General features: G+C 44.4%; 2 protein-coding genes across 7 annotated transcripts in view; one reads left to right on the plus strand and one right to left on the minus strand.

Moving 5' to 3' along the window:
• Positions 1 to 538: 538 nt before the first annotated feature.
• Positions 539 to 19,193, plus strand: ammecr1 (AMMECR nuclear protein 1). Of its 2 annotated transcripts, XM_084698875.1 has the most exons (6): positions 541 to 2,006; positions 7,867 to 7,977; positions 12,168 to 12,282; positions 13,546 to 13,636; positions 13,943 to 14,039; positions 14,571 to 19,193. In XM_084698875.1, exons 1-6 carry the CDS (start codon positions 1,561 to 1,563, stop codon positions 14,683 to 14,685), a joined length of 975 nt encoding a protein of 324 aa, XP_084555001.1. In that variant the 5' UTR covers positions 541 to 1,560; the 3' UTR covers positions 14,686 to 19,193. The 2 variants fall into 2 exon arrangements, with proteins under 2 accessions (XP_084555002.1, XP_084555001.1); XM_084698876.1 differs by lacking the exon at positions 13,943 to 14,039 and having other exon boundaries at positions 539 to 2,006.
• Positions 19,194 to 19,298: 105 nt separating this feature from the next.
• Positions 19,299 to 21,418, minus strand: part of tmem164 (transmembrane protein 164) — a 15,201-nt gene continuing 13,081 nt past the window's right edge. For 4 of the 5 annotated variants that reach the window (XM_084698878.1, XM_084698877.1, XM_084698882.1 and 1 more), the window contains one exon: positions 19,299 to 20,939. In XM_084698878.1, the coding sequence (XP_084555004.1) occupies positions 20,733 to 20,939 (207 nt within the window). In that variant the 3' untranslated portion in view covers positions 19,299 to 20,732. Of the gene's footprint in view, positions 20,940 to 21,376 lie in introns of those variants that run through there. The other variant, XM_084698881.1, reaches the window with a different exon arrangement.

Below are 21,418 nucleotides of genomic sequence, written 5' to 3' on the forward strand. Positions count from 1 at the left end.
TTTTCTCTGAAACTATTTGACTTATCTGTACTAGGGGTGTTTGGTGAAGGGAAATGCATTTGAGACTACCTTGAAGCATTGCTGTCTACCAGACAACTTTCCTTTAGAAATGTTGATATTTTGAGTAGTGGATCATTAAGTTATTATTAAAGGGTCACTGGGTGAGCCTTTTCCCACAACAGCTCAGATTCTTGCATACCTTAACGTCGAATCGGGTGTGATTTAAAATAGTTAACCAAAATATATTATTCTGCCTATAACTCGGGCAAGTGTAGTCGTGTCTGAATAAGTTGACGGTCAACAATGCATAAACATGTATAAATGCATAAATGTAACAATGGGGCGAGTTTGTCAGCGCTAAATGAATGCAGGAGCGAGATGTGCAGCGATTTGAAACGTATTTTATTTCAAGAATCGAAATTACATTTGAAAACCGGGCAGCATGTTTGCTACGTATTATGCGTAGGACATTTCTGAATTCTGGTTCAACGTGGAGGCGAATACGGCGCTCGAGTGACTAGGCTACAGATGATCACAAGGTTTTTTTTTTTACGGCACAGAGGCATGCTAGCCGCTGAGTCGAGTGCGGAGCGAGGGTTGGACAAGCCCGGAGGATTCCGACGGATGGAACAGAATGCTCTTTTAACATGTATCCCAATAAACGGATGACAACTTGCAACATTTACTGCAAACTTTCAGCGTTAGAATATATGACGCTGGGTCATTCGATTTGACTAGAATAGACATTCTGTTAGGCTATGCAGGTGTAGTCTGATCAGCTGCGAGTGCGCTGAAATGACTTGGACAGTACTGACGCTGTTTGACTCTAACTGCATTGCCTAATGCCATTTTACTCAGCGTTGACTTGACGTTTGGAACTCCAATATAGAAGCTGCTGTCAAGCTAATAGGTCGGATGAAAGTAGTCGACAGCTGGTGTAAAGTAAAGCTAACGTTACACTATCCGAGGCGTAACGTTAATGTACTGTTCCTGTTGAAGCATATGGGTGCTGCGTACTCAAGCTCTCGACTCCCACACAAAAAGGATTGTCGTTGTGCTGCGGGGGGGTGCAGTGCAGTACGTATCTGACAGCTTCACATCTGGACTGCCTGGATAGCTGTCTAGCAAAAAAACTGTCGCCTTGGTGGGTAGTGCCGTAAATGGGATTCTGCACTTAACAAAGACTGCTTGAGATGGCTTCCTTCGATGGGTAGCTATACAGCTTGCTAGCCATCGTGTTCCTAAGAAAGGGCCTGTTTCTTGATCAAATATTCTAGCTAGCACTAGCTTTATAGCTACCGTTACCTTGACCGTCGAACCGTTTAATTTGGTTCACCACATCTGGCTGTATAGGAAATCACCCATTGCTAAGACATTTGGCTACGTGAGGTTGCGTATAGGTGCAACTAGCTAGGGTGACATTGCAGTCTCTCTTTATAATTTGATATTACGTCGTCCGATATAAAAGTGAAAGTGGAGCATTGTCCGTCATACGTATTAACGCAGTGGGATTTCTACGTCTGGTCGCCGTTCCCCCCCACCCTCCCCGCGGTGACGGTGATGGGTCGGAAGCGGTGTGTCGGTGCAGATTGTTCCAAGATGGCGGCCGGGTGCTGCGGGGTGAAGAAGCAGAAGCTGTCGGGATCCCCCGGGTCGGGGGGTCCTGGCGGGGTGGGGGCTGGAAACGGGTTGGCAGGGACCGGACATTGTGGATCGGACTTGGGGATTGGTTCCTCGTCGACTGTTGCGGCGGGGAACGTGAACCGAGTGAACGGCCTGGGAGGTCCTGGAGGTAGTAGTAGTAGCACCAACGCATTGTCCCCTACACCGGGAGGCTACAACTCAACTGGCCTCTCCCCGAATCTCAGCCCTGGATCTGGTTCGGGAAGTGGAGGCAGGAAGATGGTTGTCTCAGCGGAGATGTGCTGCTTCTGTTTCGACGTGCTTTATTGCCATCTGTATGGATACCAACCTCCCAGAACACCCAGGTTTACAAACGATCCCTAGTAAGTTTCATCTTATTTTGTTTGTGCTGACACGTGTGTATATCTGTCAATGAATCTGTGTCCAAATCGGCGAACGGAAATATGCGGGCATTCCATTTAGTACTAGCTATAATGCTATCGAGCTAAATAAGCTCATGTCGACCAATTTGAGTAAGCTAACGCTAGCTATATTATCCAGCTAGAGAGAGAGCTAGATCCAGGAGGAAGCATTAGCTTGGCCTTGCTAGCATAGCTAGCTCCAGCAAACTGAATATTAGTTGTGAAACTGATAACGTACGAGTGTCGTTTACAAAATATTTCATTTATTTTTACAATTGAAATGTGTGAAATAACTAGTCGGTTGTCGAGTGTGTTAACCAAGTCATGCACGTAAACTTCCAATTTTCTTTCGAGGGTGGCTGTTGCTAGAAGGCTAACTCACTGTGTTAGCTCGCTGACAACAAAGAAAAAAAAGTGCTAGGCTAACTTGCTATTGCCAGTGAACTTGGATCAGAATACCAGCTGTAGAGTTTTCTTGAAAGACGAAAGGTGGGGGTTAACTTGCTACAAACTTTAATTAAAGTCTAATGAAACAGTGTCTTAAATGCATAACTACACACAAAAATCACTGAAATCAACCAAACGTATATAGTCTGAGCACAATAGCCTAAGCTAGCTAATTCGCGAAGCTTACCTATCGACCACCGTTGGGTACATTTTTTTATGATGAAGGGTGGGTGGATGTTTGTCACTGTCACATTGTTAACTTTTGGTCACGCAGGGTGTCTAATGTTAACTTGTTATTTGGAAACAAAACTGATGGTTTACCAACATGTCACTGTTACGAAAAACCTCGATGTTATACTAAGCCAAATCTTCCAAGCTAGAGAGAATTGCTTATTTGTATTATTTTTTATTTACTGTCAATGTCTGGCAATCTGCTTTCAAGACCAATGGTTAGATTTTCTGACCACCTAATAAATAAAGTTACATTTTTTCTTTGCCTCTCCCCCATTATCAAACATGTGCTTACCCCAGATTACACAAAAGTACTCAATACATTCCTCTTAGTAAACTTGCACAGAGCCAGGAAGCCATTGGTTTGGAGACTGACACGTGATCTCATGTCTGAGTTTACACGCACAGGGTTTTCTTGAATTAAAGGTCTATTAATAGTCTTACGAGTAAGTGAACCGGTCCCTATGTTAGCATGTCGAAGGTAATTTCTGATTGATTAACAGCACAGTTTAAGATGGTCCTTTTTTGTTTTCAAAGCTGCTCCCCTGTATCCATACATCTCATAATGTTCTGAACAGGAACCATCCTTGAAACACAATGTCTCTATGCTGCAGCATCAGAGGGTTTCATAAATGTGAATGTTCAGTATTTGTCCTAGCACATGGAAGAACACACTGTCACAAGGCTGCATTTTTGCATGTGACGTCCACCAGCCTGTGTTGAGGGCCATGGCGATGGTGCTGAAATCTGTTGATCTGTTTGATGTGCCCACGGTCCCTGGATTTAGGGGTCAAGGAAACTCCCCCGCCCCATGTTGGGAAATGTGACAGAAAATCCAAACAGACAGTGGCAGATGCGAAGAGAGAGGTGGTGATTTGCAACGAAGACAGATTTTTATTTTAAGGGGCAATTCCTACTCTGCATTTTACGTAGTTTAACATTTTTTTAAAATTGTATTTCTTTTAATTTAATAAACCCGCAAAAAAAAAATTTGATTGAATAATCGAGTTGATTCTCATCAAGGTTTTAGGCTGTCAGAAAATAACTAGTTTTGATTTTCTCTCCCGTTCTTAAATCAACCAGCCGTTAGATCAGAGAACCCTTAGATGTGTTGCTGTATTGTCTCTGATAGCAAAGAGGATCAGATGCCTGTATTACCCTTGTTTTCAGATTGGCAGGTGTACTTAGATTCAGGCCCGTGTGCTGCGAGGATTTACACCATCTTAAAGGCCAGGATCTGTTCCAGGAAGACGAGTGTTTGTTGTCATCTCCTGGCTCCTAGTCTTGGCTGATTGATAGACTGATGTCCCTTGGCTTACGGAGACATAAGCTCCCGCACACCCCGGCAAACCTGACGGACAAGACCTGGTTCAATAGTAGGCCCTTAGTTTGAGAGTGCCCTGCATGCACAGTCATGTGGTTCCTGCCTAAGGAATTGATGATCTGAGGAACATGACACCCCCCCTCGTCCCCCCCCTCCTCCCTTGTCCACCTGACTGCTCACATGTGTTTCCGCCACACAGCACGACCCGTATAGGCCGTGTATGTTTGAGAAATGGTGCCCTTGAACCTAGTAAATGTGTAGTTAATGTGCCATTGGCCTGTTACTGCCACAGTTGTTTTTGGTGTGTGTATGTGAATTAGCCTATTATTGGCTTTCATGTATCTTCAAAAAAAAAAAATATATATATATATATATTTTTTTTTTTTCACGTTTCTTTTGAGCAGGTACTTTTTGATAGTGTTGTTATGATCCTCGGACAGGCTGCAGGGTATGTTGTCATGTAGGGTTGGGTTTCTCGTGTCGGAATGGGAAGAATTGGGACACCCCTGCAGGTTTTTCTAGTCATTTCAGCACTCGCTGATACAGGTCCCTTTTGCCCCTCGTAAAAACACATCGACACTCCCTCTTCCATTTCAGTGGCATTTCCTATCTTTCCTGACCCGTTCCGTTCAAATCAGCCCAAGACGTACGCTCGTCTTCAGTAACATGGTCACACGTCACAATTATGCTTATGAAAACACTACAAAAGCAGTCATTGTCCAGGGTGCTTCTTGGAGCCATGCTGTCAATCATAGATATTCATCTCTGCTGTCAATGTCTTCTGGGTTAGTCGTCGGCAGTGTCCAAGGACTGCTTCTCACTGTGGGACAACACTCCATCCCATAATGTGCAGGCCAGCCTGAAACCAGTATGGATCCTCCATCTCAGTGGTTTTCAACCCTGGTCCTCAAGTACCCCGTGTCCTGCATGTTTTAGATATTTCCCTGTTTCAACACACCTGATTCAAATGAATGGCTCGTTAGCAGGCTTCTGTATAACTAGATAACAAGCCATTCATTTGAATAAGGTGTGTTGGAGCAGAGAAACATCTAAAACATGCAGGACAGGGGGTAATTGAGGACCAGGGTTGAGAACCACTGCTCTCTCATGGTCATAGGGGTCACATGACAGTCTGTCTAACCCTCACTGATTGATGAAACAAACTGTGGGCTTTGACAGTGTTACAAATGCTATCTTTGATTCAGGCTGAAGTGTGTGTGATGTCTGCTGTCACATGCAATTGATCAGGCCATGGGTGTTTGTGCTGGTTAGTGTGAGGTAGGTGCTAGTCCCAGGGGTGAGGGGAGGGGGGGGGGATGGATGGATGAAGAGAGCTGTGAAGGTCACAATATGGCACGTGATGAGCTGGGACATCCCTTTAGAATGTGCCAGGCGGGCTTTAGAATTACAATTCAGAACGGGCACGTTGGAACTGTTCAGGATCCCAGCCTGGGGAAGAGCAGTGGAAAGACAGGGAAACGATCCTGGCCAGCGAACAGGAGCGTAGGAGGCCAGGACACCGGGGTTCGACTGAGACGGCACAGGCCTTTTTGTGATTTGCATCTAAACCATGATGAGATCAGGTTGTGTCAACAGTGAGGGGTACAGCTGGTTTATCTCGGCTGGCCCTACCCTGCCCTCGCCTATCTGTCCTGTCGTCTATCTCCATGACTCAGCCGGGAGGACCGGCCAGATCCCCTTGTTTGCTGAAACCTCATGATGGGATTGATTCATCTGTATGTCCTTAAGAGAAATCAATGTTGACTCACAGGAGTCTGGCTTGGGTAATGCACTGAACCCAGCAACCCTGGTTGTTGTTTGTCAAAGTACTCCCTCAACGCTCCAGGACTGGTAGCTAACACTCACCATTGTTTACTTGGCATGCCAGACTAACTACACACAACAGTTGCTTGCTCAAAAGCATGGAGTTCCTTCGTGGATATGTTTTTAACGCGTTGTGTGATTTCTCCTGTACATTAAGTTGGATATAAGCCTCTGACAAATGAATAAATGTGATGCCATATTGACATTTGTCCTGTTCGATATGTCAAATGATGATGGATAATTGAACTGTCCTCAGGGTAGCATAGGTTTCACTCCAGACCCATGGTCCCTCTCGCTGGGTGAGCTGCCTGGAGCAGATACATATTAGCGCCATGCATATCTGCCCTGGTTTCCTCACGTTACATTAGCGGCTTGGCTAACACAACCCTTCGAGGGGCTGCTCACCTGATGTGCCAAGAGTTTTTGCCGCACAGTTTAAGAGCTATTAATCTCTCAGAGAGCCACTGCAGGCTGCTGCCAGACCTCTCCGGGCCTGGGTGTGGCCCTGCTGCAGAGTCCGAGCCTGCAGGTTTGACTCTGCAGGTTTGACTCTGCAGGTTTGACTCTGTAGAGTCAGTCGTTTTGGAGCTAGTTACCTCATGTGCCTGGAGCAAATTAACCCATCACAGCTCTGATTCAGAGATATGATAGTCTTCAGAAACCCCTGACATCAATGTCTTTATTTATTACTTTTATTACTTAATATTACACACTTTCATTTCATCTCTTCGATGTGCTTAGGCTTTAGGTTTTGATAATCCACCTCTTTCTTTCCCTCCTCTGTGAGGTGTGAAGGGCCCTGTGTTCGGTCCTCTCTCAGATCAGGAGGTTACTGTGAGGGGTTAAAACACGTTTATTTTCAGACGCCGTCATGGAGCGCTCTCTGTGCCGTCTGGAGATCAGAGTGTCGCCTACATGGACTCCTTGCCGACTGCTTCTTAGCTTTCCACAGACAAGATGACAGGGCTGGAATGTGACAGCTTAACCTGAAAGCAGCTTTCCTACAGATTTGGTCTTTTACTGATTTTTCTTTTCTCCCCCCCATCCCTTCCATCTTTGTACTTGGGAGTTAAAAATACATGAACCCCAAACAGGAGACTGAGACTAAGTATAGGCGTGTTTTATTTCCAAGTGGTCTTTTTTTGGCAGTTGGTCACGGCAGTTGGTCTCCTGGCCAACCTGTTCCATTTCTGGTGAATTCGTTTTTGTTTTGATTTGAAACAATTATTATCATCCTAGAGCAATTATTCTTCCCCCCCCACACACACACACACAAGTGAGGCCACCTCCACCCATGTCTGCCAAGCTTGTGACTAGCCATTATGTGAATGAGCTGTATGTGCTTTTCTGAACAAAGGTAAAGGTATATATATGCCTAGGGGCTGTCCGAGGACAGGGCTTAGCTCTCAGCATTGTTGTGTAATGGAGTTTATAAAAGATCCTAGATAAAGTCCTAATCCTCCCATAATGATGAGAAGGTACTAAATCATGACTGCTCTTATGCAAAGCTGAAGATGTTCTAAGAGGTGGAGCTGAGAGGCGTTGCCATGTGATGACTCGGATACAGACACCCAGAGTCCTTCGGTTCTCTAGATTTGAAGTGTGTTTGAGTACTTTCAAGTGTGTGGGATTTGTCACTGTTCAGAATGCATCAGGCCCTTACTCCACAGATAGCATGGCTGCTGGCCTGAAACCATGGTGGACTGGTCTGTTCAGTGAAGCGTCTGATGGCTTAACTTAAAGTTCCCCTACGGTCCCCTGGGTTACGGGTAATATTTGTTTATGGGCTGGAAGTACATCTACTTTTTCTCCTTCGTTGAGAAATTCTCTCTCCGAATATTCAAAAATGCAAACATTTCAGGCCTCGCTCCAACACAGCTGCCTGCGCAGAGTTGACCAGCTTTGTATGTCTTACTGCTGTTTAAAATGAACGAAACACCACCTCAAAGTAAAATGCTTACAAACATGTTTTTTTGTCTCTCTTCTCTCTTTCAGCCCCCTGTTTGTCACATGGAAGATAGGCAGAGACAAGCGGTTGAGGGGTTGCATAGGTACCTTTTCTGCCATGAATCTCCACTCAGGACTTAGGGAGTACACCCTAACCAGGTAAGCCTGCATGGAGAACACAGCAGTACTGTCTTAGCTCTGCTTGGGTGCTGTTCTGTAGGCATCTGTGAAGCCCTCTGTGACATGTGTAAAAAGGGGCTGTGAAAATAATGTTTGGTTTTGATTTTAACAGTAGTTTTGGGGGGTTTGGATTGGCAAGTACAGCAATGCAAACCAACAAGTTAATCAACAGGAAAATAAATGGAGGGAAATGTAAATTGTTACTATTTAGAGGGAACTGTCTTTTTAACCATGTGTCTTAATGATGCTTTGTTAAATCATTTGTTAAAAAACTATTTTTGAAGTCAGGCTTACGAATATGTAGGCCTCCCTTGTTCAACTGTACCAGGGTGTAACTGCTGTAACTGAGATGTTGTTGTTGCACTGTAATCAAGTCTTTGAGATGTGATTATTGAGCCGTAGTTCCCGTACAACGACATGTGACTGATCGCTGAAATACTGATAGGACTATGCATTTCCGATCATTTCTTTCTGCTGTACTTTCATATGCAATTTTTGGGGGAATATATTTTTGACTTCCATTTGGATAAAAGCATCTGCTAAATGACTCAAATGTAAATGTAACATTAGAGTCTGTTTAGAGAGAGGAGTTTGGGAAGGAGAGAGGAGGGTAGGATGGAAAGAGAGAGAGATATAACCGCTGGCCTGTGTGTGTGTGTGTGTGCTCACCAACACCCCCCCCCCATCCTATGCTGAGATTTCCAGATGGACTGTTGCAAATCAGCCTCACAAACAGGGGAGTGGATCAGAAATGAAGTATGAAGGGCAGATATATAATGGCGGCCGTTGTGGTGATGTTAAAAGATGGTTGTTTAGGAGAATCATCTGAGTGGCCTTTTGGTCTATGTTTGTTTTGGGATGTTGTGATACAGAACTATTTGCTCTCGTGGAGTCGAGGGCTAATGTACTTTCTCAAACTTTTGTGTTTGTACCTGCTGAAACAAATCTCCAATGAACATTTGCAAAGTAGTTTGATTACTTGATGGCTTTTGTGAACATGTGCTTTAGTAATGTGTGCTGTAAACTAAGTACAAGCAGTGAGTGACTTTGTTCAGTTTGGTCATATAAGGAAAGTAACCTGTAATTCCTCTACATTAGACTGGCCAAGAAGGAATTTAGAGGACTGTGCTCAGCCCGTGTCCCTCTTCCTCCCAAACACACATCCACTGGTGCACATACACACTGACATCTGGAAACGCACTCCCATTGGCTACGAGTAAAGTGTCTTGCCTGCCTGTGATTGGTCACAGCTGTTGCTAGGATGATTCCACACTGGGGTATACAGAAGAGGTCATGCAGTACAGGAGTCAGAATCATAAAGCGTTTTTGCCTCACCAGCATATTTTTAGAAACCTTGTCACATGCGGTTTTCTCTCCTCCTAGAATATAATATAATAAAATAACATAATATAACTTAAAAAATTCAAGTGTGTTTTTAATCGTTTTTATTTGATCTGTATTCTTTTAGTGTAGAATAAAAGACTAAAAACAATATAACAGGTGTTACAAATTATAGATGGCTGTAATAATTTCAGCCTTTTTTTGGGGCATGAGTAGTTGCCGTGTGTGTGTGTCTCTGTGTGTGTGTGTGTGTGTCTGAGTGTGTGAGTGTGTGTGTCTCTGAGTGTGTGTCTCTGTGAGTGTGTGTGTGGTTGGGGTGTTACTTGGCCTGCAGGTCTGCGTTTAGACAATGAAGTCATCCATAACGGGGTGGGTACCTCTAATCACATGCGGCTTCTGGAGTCACTTTGTGTTGCGTCATCACCGCCTTTATTATTATCTCATTGTTGTGTGTAAAAAACATTTTAGACCATTATGTCCCACAGAACAACAAGTTATTGTTGATGTTGTTTATCTCTGTTAAAGCAGGACAGTTTTCTATCAAAGCCGTTGTGTAGTATCATTAAGGTTTTCAGACAAAATGTTAATGTTAACACCTTTAGGAAATGAATTCTTACCTCCAAACAATAGCTGTCTCTGTCAGACAGCTGTGAAGGAGCAGTATAAAAATATACTGTACGTCAAGACTGCGCTCATTACTAGCATTGTAGCATCGGCATGGGAATTTCATATATAGTTGAGTTCTGTTTCCAGTTTAATGAGCTGTGAGCTAATTGTCAAAGATTACGAGGCCATGTTGATTGTTAACTTTCTATCATAGAACCTACAAAAGGTTTAGCTCAGTGGCAAGAGCAATTTGACTGCAGATCAAGAGCATGTAGGTTCAAACTTGCCCTGTGTGTCACTGGATCAAAGTGTCAGCTTGATGAAAGCATCATAATCTTTTTTATCATCATCATCATCATCATCATCATCATCTCTGTCATGGACAGGCGTGGCATGATATGGACCACCAGGGCCGTGGTGTGAATAGCATGTCAGTGATGTGTGTATCCTGTTGACCTGGGGCTTCGTGAGATCATCAGCATGTTTTGGTGAACGCCCCGTAGACGGGGCCTGCTGGCAGCGTTGTGTCAAATCTGACCACTGAAACACTGTTAGAACTAATGCCCCTCTGCGGGGCCTGTTCCCGGCTCAGAGGCACCATTTGCACGTCTCTTTGGGTTCTGTTCCTCCCGCGGTTCTGTTCTGAGCCCCTGATTTGCGTATCTCTGGAAGGAGAGGGGCGTAGGGACAGGGGGTTGAAATGTTACCTGGCTGGTTGTCTTTCCGGTGCGCACAGTTGTAGCACACACCTGCACGCATACACACACACACACACACACACACATTCCACCTAGTCTACCGGGTACTCTGCATTCTGATCAGGTATTTCTTGGTTGTCGTGACATCAGCGTTCCCTCAGATCCAGAAGACTGGGAGGAGTAACTGCGCTGTCTGCTGGGAGTCTCTGGCAGGCTGGGCCAGCCTGTTGTCACGGCTACATGACTGTGTTTCTCCATGCTTCTGTCATTTCTCCCTTAGTAAACACAGCTCCTCTGCCTGCCAGCCCCTGCCAGGGCTGGGCAGGCCTGTGTCCTATGAACACATGAAGGAAGCTTATGTGATCCTTAACACAGTTGAGAGGTGTAACATGAGAGGCATGTAGAAGAGTCCCATCACAGCACATGCAGATTGAGGTGAGAGGTCAACGTGTTTTGTATTTTCTTTTGTTTTAAGCCCCTTAAGCTAAGTTAGTAATGCTAGCGAGAAAGGTTGGCCTCAGCAGAGGTCATAGGTCAACGACTGTGACCTCCAAACATGAAAGGGTGTGTGTATTAAGGGACTAGTATGATGTGACAGGAGAGAGGTCTGGCCTGTTTGTTAGCGAGCCTTGTCAGGAGGTCAATCTGGAGGTCAACATTCCTCTGTGTTAGTCACTCAGCACTGTGTCAGTTTTCTCCTTCACAAACTACCGAGTGTGTCTGTATGAGTGTGTGTGACTGTGTGTGTAATAAGCAGTCTCATAGCCAAGCAGTCTCATAGGCAAGCCAACAGCAAGGAGTCCCCAAAGACAGACTGTCTCAGTGTGTTCAGCCCTGCTGCACCCCTGGCTAGTCTCACACACACACACACACACACACACACACACAGACGCTAACAGGGGCTGAACACCAGTTTTCCCTAGTGGCCGAACTTAGGGAGCCCGTTTTGTAACTATGCTGCAGCTGCTTAGTGGTAGAGAGCGTTTCACTGCAGATCAAGATGCTGCACGATCAACGTCTCCATGTTGTAGAGTTGTGGACTGCAGTGATCAAAGGAGAAAGGATGGGCAGGCTGGGCAGGAGGTTGGAGTGTGGTAACTGAGGAATCTGGCTGTGGCGTGTAATCATTCTCGTAGGATTTGTTGCTGCCGTATGTCATCAGATGTGGTTAGTGGTCCTGCTTGTGGGGCTGCGTCCGTTCACGTGCTGTAGACGGGATCTTCCCTGTCCTGATGGGATCCGATGGCAGTGTTTGTGTTCGAGGATGAGATCCTTACTGTATATTGGCGCCTCTATGATACTTGAGTGATCCGTGGGTGAAGCCGTCTGCAGTCTAGTGTTCAGGGAGCAGTCATTCCACACACACACACACACAGCTCCCACAGTCACGCTGCAGGACTGAGAGCGGACGTGCAGCCCTCTGTGACATGGCTTGTAAAAAAAAAAAGAGCTATACAAATCAGATATGAATTTGCCTACCCTTGACTAATGAACCCTTCTATCTTTGTGTGTGTTTGTCCACAGTGCCCTTAAAGACAGCCGCTTCCCCCCTGTGTCGAGGGATGAGCTGCCTCGCCTGCTCTGCTCAGTGTCTCTGCTCACCAACTTCGAGGACGTCGGTGATTACCTTGACTGGGAGGTAGGCCCCGCCTCCTAACACGAGGCCTTGCATGACATCACGTCTTATTCCCATCTCTCCAACACACTTGTTAAACACCCTGAACAGGGCCTCATTTGTTATATCTTACTTACTCACAGTACTTTTCTTTAACACTGTGACCAGACCCAGAGGAGGCCTGGTTCTTATTCATATATGGTCAAGGGAACCCTGATTCAACCCATGGAAGCCCTTCAGGATGATAATAGCAGTAATAATAATAATGTGTTTTACTTATAGTGCGCCCTTCATTGTCAAGGCAGTCTCAGGGCGATACAGGTTTTTAGTAGATGTTCCAGAGATATGCATAGCTGTATATCGTGCTAAAGACCATCAGCCTGTTTAGAGAGACTCATTTTTTTTAATGGTCTCTCTGTTCCTCCTCTCTGGCTTAAGGCAGGCAGTACCCGAAGCCCTGTGTGCACTCTCTCTCTCCTGTCATCTCACCCATTTCAGGACCACTAACAACATTGTGTCGTGAACATGAAAGTTTCCGTTTGGCCATCACACACAATGTTGGTGCCTGCGGTGTAGATACAGAGAGCCAGGGCCGAGAGAGCCAGCACACAGGCAGCTTTGTTCTGTCTCCTGGGGGAGAGAGGGGGGGAGAGGAAGGGAGGGAGGGAGGGGCGTCTGGTGGGAAACAGGCTGTTGTGCTGTTATGGCAGCATTTGGTCCGGAATATACTTGACCTAAATGCAGTGTGGTAACCATACCAACCAATCGAGAGTGATTGGGTCAGACGCTCGCGCGCACACTCGCAAAAACCGACTCTTGCAGCAGCTTAGACGTAAGCAGGGACCTTGTGGACCCAGACACCCTAGCCTAGCGCCCCTGGAGGGTGAGGGTAGGGCTTGTGTGTCATCCCCTGGTTCTGGAGGTGCGGAGGGCTTGTGTGTCCAGCTCCAGGTCCTAGTGCCCCTCGGGTGCACTGCACGTCATTTCAGCCTTCTTTCCTCTCGCTCTGTCTGTCTCCCTCTATGTCTCCTTCCTCTCTTGTTCTCTCTCTCTCTACCTCATTCTCTCTCTCTTTGTCTTGATCTGCCTCCTTATTTCTCCCTCCTACTTGCCTCCTCTCTTTTTCTCCCCTCTCAGTATCGTTCCCCCCCCCCCCCTTCCATATTCCTCACACTTCACCATTCCCTTGTTTTGTAGTCGTAGTCACATCTCAGTCAGACAGTTCTCTCTTGATACCAACTGTCATATTTCTTTGTATTCACTGCTTTCCCTCTCTCTCCTGTGTAGGTGGGTGTTCATGGCATTAGGATAGAATTTTTCAATGAAAAAGGATCAAAGCGCACGGCCACCTACCTTCCAGAGGTGGCTAAGGAGCAAGGTGAGAGAGCCGTTTCTATACCTGAAAACAAATGAAAAACCTTGTTTTATATGACATGTCAGGAATTGAGAGAAGAAAAGGAACTTGGAACTCTTGACTCTACCAATGAAACATCCAGTTCTCCCCCTCCCCCCCCCCCAAGCACACAGCTTTGCTACCTCTAACAGCATAGGTTAACTATGGTGATCTACTGATTGTAGTTCGGGGTCACATGACATCCAAGGGGAGGTCACGTGACATCCAAGCGGAGGTCACGTGACCTCCAAGGAGAGGTGACATGACAGACACATGCTCCTCTCTCTGCAGGATGGGACCATATACAGACCATAGATTCCTTACTACGAAAAGGAGGCTACAAGGCCCCCATCACAAACGACTTCAGGAAGACCATTAAGTTGACCAGGTAAGAGAGGCCACTCCCACAGGCAGGGGGCAGGGAGCGGACCGTACCACTCCCACACGCAGGGTCCCAGGGAGCGGACTGGACACATGCGACAGACCAAATGGAATGTTTTATTTGCGGGCCTGAAAAGTTATGAGAACGTATACATTCCTAAACCTGACAAACATGTACAATTAGAAGTTTACGCAAGTTTGGACTTGGAATAGACATATATATATAAATATATACATTTTATTTTCGAAGTATTTTTTTCACGTTGGTACATTCCATTCATATGCAGACTTAATCGTATGCCCGCTGCCTTCTGGGTCAGTGGTAAATTAGGTTTAAAAAGTAATGGACATCCACTGGTGCAAAGCTGTGTGAATCCTGCATATGGGACGAACGTTTGACCCCCCCCCCCCCCCCCCCACCACCAAGATGAGGAAGAGTGTTGTGAGCATGCCCGCTCCACACCTCCCCCACCCCCAACCCCCACCCCACACACCTACCTCTCTCTGTGGTCACTAACACCCCTTTCCTCCACCCCAGGTACCGGAGTGAGAAGGTGACAATGAGCTATGCTGAGTACATCGCCCATCGCCAGCACCATCACTACCAGAACGGCATGACCCACCCTCTACCACCCTACAACCATTATTCCTGACAGCGAGCCGCATGACCAATCACTGGACCTCTCCGCGGGCCTGTTCCCTGGAGAGCCCGCCCCTTCCTGGTCTAGTTATCTCTATTACTGTACCATTTTATGATGATAGTTTCCGTTGCCATGCTGACAGTCTCCCAGATGTTGACATGGCAACGGGTGGCAAATAAGCATAATTTGATAATGTTTGGAAAAACAAAAACAATATATACATAAAAAAATAACCCTTTTTTTTGCCTCCAATTGATTTAGTTTTTGCAGCATATATCTATAACACCCCTTTTTATTCATATTTTTGGAAATTCAAAAAAAAAAAAAAAAAAGATTTTCTTAACTTTTTTTCCAACAATCCTAATCAGGTTTTTGATTCTGTGGATGGAAGCAAGTCATAAATGTATGGTGGATTAATTATTCTGTTATTTTGTGTTCTGTTATAGTGTAGGCTTTGCTAGTTTTCTTCTCCTTGAGAAACGGGCTAGTATTCTTCTGTTTTCATCATTTCTTCATAGCCGGATTGGCATTGTGTGTATCATGTAGCAAGCCAACAACATAAGGCTGTATCTTTTCCTTTACTTTCGGGATTCCTCTCCAAAAATGATTGACTGTGAGGATTGTTTTTGGCCTTGAAAACCTTTTTAGTGAAGTAGTTGAACTAGCCGCTGGGAGCCGTATGCTCCCAGATATAGATTGTAGGGTAGTGATGACACAATGTCTTTGTCATCGTGTTTGCTCGCAATCACGTGTTTGCTTTCTTCTGTGTGTGGTTAGGAATTTGTAGAAATTGGAACTGGAGTTTGAAACCGCTAGAATAAATTATAAATTGGATCATGCCAAAATATTCCCCATGATGTCTGGAGGCGATGGTAAGAGGCCTCAGGTGGGTCATGGAGTCATATTAGGTGGGAGCTCTGAAACCTGAACTGAAGGGTTTTTGACATAGCATGTTGTTGTCGTTCGCGTTCTCTTTCAAACTGGTGGGGGCGGGGTGGGTGTGTGTGGTCGTGTTGTGTCTTCCTGTCTTTCTGTGGAAGTGTGGGGGGGGGGGGGGGGGGCGGGAGGAAGTATTGAGGTTAGTGATGGACATGCTACAATTTAAACTAAAAGCCATATTCTCTATTTAATGCATGCTTTGTACACGTGGTTTGTTGATAGGCTTGAGGTGCTCTCCCCACACTCTAAGACGGTAGCCTCGGGGTGTATTTGGACGTGGGTTTTTGGTTGTCCTTCGGATTTTCTCTGGTGCTGTCTGATGCTCAGATGGCCCCCATACCTCCTCCTATTCACCGGTGTCCTCCACCACCTGCGCTGGTCACCACGATTCCCGCTGCCGCTCGACGATGGCGGCGTCGTTGTTTACATCGGCATGACGACATCCCCTCGCCGGATGTTGCTATTGTTCTACGCATTCGAGGGCTCCCAAGCTTGTGGAAATTCACCTGTTCTTCGTGCCGCGCTGCTGATTGGTGGGCTGGTTGAGGCGTTCTCGAAGACCCATTGCAGTGTGGCTGTATGCTCCGGTAGAAGCAGTTGAATACCTCGCAGTTTTGTGAACTGTCGGCAGTTCACCCCCTCCAGAAATGAATTGGTTGGAGAGAATGCAGAGGAGCTGCTGTTATCATTTGAACAGGATCGTTTGAGAGCCAGGCTTTCTAAGGACCTGCCAAGCCGTTCTCTTACGATCATCTTTGATTTAGCGTGAGTTGCGTCCACACACTGTAGGTTAGTTTGTAGTCCAGTGTCGTTGAAGATCACCGGCTGATCAAATCCATCCCATTTAGTTTTGCGTTTTGTGCTCGTACTCGACAGAGATCTTTCCGGAACAGCCTTTATTAATGGGCCGGTTATTTTTCTTTTCATATGCAAACGTTAAGGGCTTCTGGCACTCCATCCACAGTAACCCGAAATGACCCAGATCTCAGTTGTGTTGCCTTAATCAATTATTTAATAAATGACGGACCAGTAAATTGAGCTTTCGACTGTTCCTCAGTGTCGTCCTACCCAACCTGAACACACAGATTAGGGAACAGACCAGTTAATACAGTTACTTTCTGAACCTTGAAAAAACCTCTAGAAACAGTCTTGAGGTATGTGGACAGGAAGATATATATGTTCATATCCTTTTGACCTTCCTAGTGAAGTGTACGAACCAACCAGACGTTTGATTTTGGAGGTGTTCTGTTTTGGTAATATTTGCTCAGCTCTCTGGGTGGCGCCTGGTGTTCAAACTTTGCTGCTCAGAAAAGGATTAAAATCATGTATAATAATACATGTTTATACCGTTAACGAGTGTCCCTGGACAAACCATACCCTTCAACAACCAGGAAGAGGACCAACATGCTCACTTATTTTTTGTCAAACAAGCCCCCCCCCCCCCCCCTCCTTCCAAGACCAAGTAATAGTTTTCTCTCTAAGTTGGAACAGTCAAGCACTCATTTACTGGTCTATCAAATACAGCACAACCTGCTTTTCCTGCTGCAAAACCAAATTGTCAACACTTTGTTTCCGTTACATGTATAGCTACACATATGCAATGTGTTTTGTTGCATGTGTGTACGTGTACAAGACCTATGGTTCAATCCATGACATGCTTGATCTATGGCTCACAAACTATTCGTAATCTTTTAAAAGAGATAAAAATACATAAATGGTGCTATCAGACCTCTAGTTGGGGCGGTCACAGGTACTGTGACTAGTCATGCGGACCCATCTATCATATCGAATTATTATCCTTGATATATGCAGATCTGTGTGAACAGGTGGTTTTTTTTCCCTACCATTGTGGGTTGTAACTTGTGCAAGTGTGAAAGGACAGGAAGTCAATGATTAAACATCCCTCCTCCCCTTATCTGCCTCGTGGCCTGGGGGCTCGAGGTGCAGTATGTCATCTGGGAGGTAGTAGCATCATGGAGGGTGTTCTCTCCCAAGCTGGTGTGGCCCCCTGGAAGCTCACAGACAGAGAGCAAAACATTCATGTTTCCCTTACAGTCATCCTATACCAAGTCCATTTTATCTGACCTGTAATTTAACCATCTGAAAAAAGTTATTGTTTTACCAGTTGTGAGAATGTTATAACAGAAACAAAATGTGCCCTTTCGATCAAAAGAACATTTATGCCCCAGCGACCATTACCATCATGAATCTTGAAACAGGGAGGGTTTTAGTGTAAAGGCATTCTAAAGTGACAGTTGTGATTTGGTTCCATACCAGTTTAGGGTTATTAGGCCCGGCATTCACTGTGTCCATGCATGTATTTTCGTGGAATGCCCACCCTCAATTACTTTTGTATGTTAGAACGAACCAAAGATGCCTCCGGCCATTTCTAAATGCTGCTGTTCAGGCCTGGCTTCCTGTCCTTTCAACAACAACTTACCACAAGTCAACATGTCCCCCCCCTAGGTTTCTTTCTCTTTTTATGTTTTTTCTTTTTTTTGTACGATTTCTAACCTGTATTTTAATTTCTTAAGCAACCTGTTGTATCATGAGTTTTCATTGATTCTCTCTGTGATGCCTTACTAGGCATCAAGGACAATACAATTACATGGTTGCATATCTAGTTTGTTTTATTGTCACTTGTTTTCTTTATTGTTGTTATTATTATGATTATTATTATTGTAATGTTACAAAAAAAGGAAATCCCATAGCGTGCCTCCTAGATTTATGGGTTTTTAAATGTTTTTTCCTGAAGACCAGCAGTTATACTTTATATAAAAGATGAGTTTTTCCCTTGTTTTTTATGCCATCTAAAAATGAAAAGCCTGTTTTCTTTACTCTGGACCCAGTAGCTGCACTGGTATACAATCGCACTGATAGATAAAAAATAAATACAATTAAAACTGAATCAAGTAATCAATAATAATAATGATAATAATGACAAATGAAATAAGTACTATGAAAAACTTGTTTGGAACTTTTGTAGAAAATGTACTTCATGAAAAAAAAAAAAAAAAAAAGTACACCAAAAAATATGGAAAAAAATGACTGTTTTTGTAAAATCAAAATCAATTCTTTTCAAGAAATATTTTGGATCTAGTTTCTAAATTATTTGAGTGGTTTTCTATGTAGGGAGGTGTTTGCTGCGGCGCTGTGCAGAGGGATGGTCTCTGGTGAGGTATCATGTACCTGGAGTAGTCCCTCACAGCAAGTTTTTTTTTCTTTTCATTTCTCTCCCTCTGCTTTAGTAACTTGGAATAATACGAACTGGGAAATAAAAATGAGAAAAATCCCTGTAGTTAGATCCTTCCTTCCTTCCCATTGAATTGCTGTTTAGTGTGATGAGACTTGGGCATTTATTATGATTAGTATGGCTCAAAAAAAAAACTGAAAAAAAAGGAAAAAAGGAAAAACAACAAAAATTAAATGAAGTGTGGGATGGAAGAAAAAAAATCACATATATATATAGATGGGTGGGTATGTGAGCGATGGCTGTGGAGATAATGTAGTTTTAAACATTGTTATTACCTTTTAAAATCATTTATCCAATAAAAAAATACAAAACCATTTGAAAAGAGAAACGTGTCTGGTGTTTTTTTTTTATATGCATCTTTTTTGTATGATGTTGATTTTAACATTTTATTCATTTAGCAGATGCTTTAATCCAAAGTGACGCAAAGACAAAGGAGTAAACAGCTTTTTATTCTCTATACAGAACAAGTGCACATTAACCTGGTAAAAAGTACAAAAACGTAACATCTCATTTTCTATTGAAACGTGTTCTCGTTCAGTTACGAACAATAGAATCCCTCGCCGTCCAATGATCAGAGAGCTCATTACATCCCTTAAAACAGGGTTCCAAAGACTTCCCTATCAGCTCTTCTCACATCAATGGTAGCAGTTTATCCAATACATTAAACATACAATGTGATTGTATAACATATGGAGTACTTAGACTGAAATTGATCAAGACGCTACCAATGTAGATTTAAAGTACAATGTTTGACAAGCCCAGTTCACAATTCGATAAAACCGAGTTTCATGTCAGTATGATATATACATTGTTACATTTATATCTACATTTATCTGAAGGTCATATCCTTTAAACATCCCTTTTAACATCCATGGGTCTCTCAGCAGAACATTGATTCTGAAATGACTAAGAGAACGTACCGGAAGGTACTGTCCTCTCTGCTCCCTTGCTTCAGTTTGGGTTTAATAAATAGCGATATCCACCGAGAGGGGACGTTCTCGACAGGGTTCCCTTTTGATGTTCACCACTTCCCTCAGCCTTCCAGGGAGAACCCTGCCCACCTTTGCTACACAGGGTAAAAGGTTCTCCTCCTTCCAAGGTCTGGAGGTCGTAACAGATTGACCACAATTTCTTGAACATTGCTTCTAATCCCACATTACATCCCATAGTAATGACTTGGAACAGTTATGCTGTTAACATTAACAGCTATCTGAGATGTCTTTGAGATACAAACATATAATGGCATCTGGCATGGCTAGCTAAAATTAAGAAGTGATAGTATTACAAAGATAATACAGTTGTGACATTTGGGTTAGACCAATTTGAGTCAAACAAATATAACTTCAACAAAAGGCAACTTAAGACAATATAAATTTGTGAAAACACAATTCTTGGAAAAAAAGGCAATTTCTTTTCATCTGGCTATCCACACTTTAACACATAAGCAGTCTTTACGCTGTGGGAGCATGTATGCAAGCCAGTTGGAACGCTAACTCGATTGACAGCGTTTCAGTTGACCCTGAAAAGTGTTTTGTTGTTGTCATTGTAAAAACAAATATGATAAGGAGAACATGGTGCATTAAGAATGCTGATATAACATTTTCCAACATAAGAACAGGTGTTTGGAGTGAAAGGCTCTATGTGTGTGTGTGTGTTATATGCAGCATAGAGCAGTGTGTGTATTCACCTAAACGCTTCTATTCAAAGCGACTGTGTGTGTGTGTGTTACCTGCAGTAAAGAGCAGCGTACAGTGAGGCAGTGTGTGTTCCAGGTCTCTGTGTGTGTGTGTGTGTGTCCCAGGTCTCTGTGTGTGTGTTTGTCCCAGGTCTCTGTGTGTGTGTCCCAGGTGTCTGACGACGTGCGTCTTCAGTCGACCTTCTTGCTGCGTAGCCGGGCCGTGTCCAGCATGTACCTGCAGGTGGGGCCGGTGTGGTGGGACAGCAGGGTCAGAGCCTTGCCGTGGACCAGGGTGAGCAGGGTCTGGTGGCCCGTGGCCCACACCCGGTACCAGGGGCCGTAGAACGGGTCTGACACCGCTGGGCACAGCATGTTGTTCAGGTTCACCTCCGTCACCTGGAGACAAAAACGGTCACGGTAGTCAAGGAGACGAGACAAAGGCTTACCCGGGGGAGTTTTGTAGGCGTCATTATGACATCAGAGAGAACACAGATGTGTCTAGTCATGCTTGACTGTCATGTGTGTTTACATATCATTAGCTACTTACTAACCGAGAGTGAGGTCATGCCGGGAAATATCAAACTGAGGCTGGAACTTATCAACCGAGCGATAGCGAGGTCGATACGGCAAAGCCGAGGTTTGATATTTCCCGGCATGACCGAACGGTCGAGGTTAGTAAGTAGTTTATTATATGGCATTTTTAGCTTCTTCTCATTTTTTAAACAAAAATAAATTGTACCTCTAGGCTAATTGTAGCTAGCTCTCAAGTCTTCTCACGGTGTGTTTCATGTGTTGCCTAGCAAATCATTACTTTTGATAGAAAGCGGACAACATTCTGCTAAAATGGCTTTAATTTCAACACAAAATAACGACAC

Source organism: Hypomesus nipponensis, chromosome 5 (genome assembly GCF_054491055.1).
Source record: "Hypomesus nipponensis isolate SF chromosome 5, ASM5449105v1, whole genome shotgun sequence".
NCBI classification, from domain to species: domain Eukaryota; kingdom Metazoa; phylum Chordata; class Actinopteri; order Osmeriformes; family Osmeridae; genus Hypomesus; species Hypomesus nipponensis.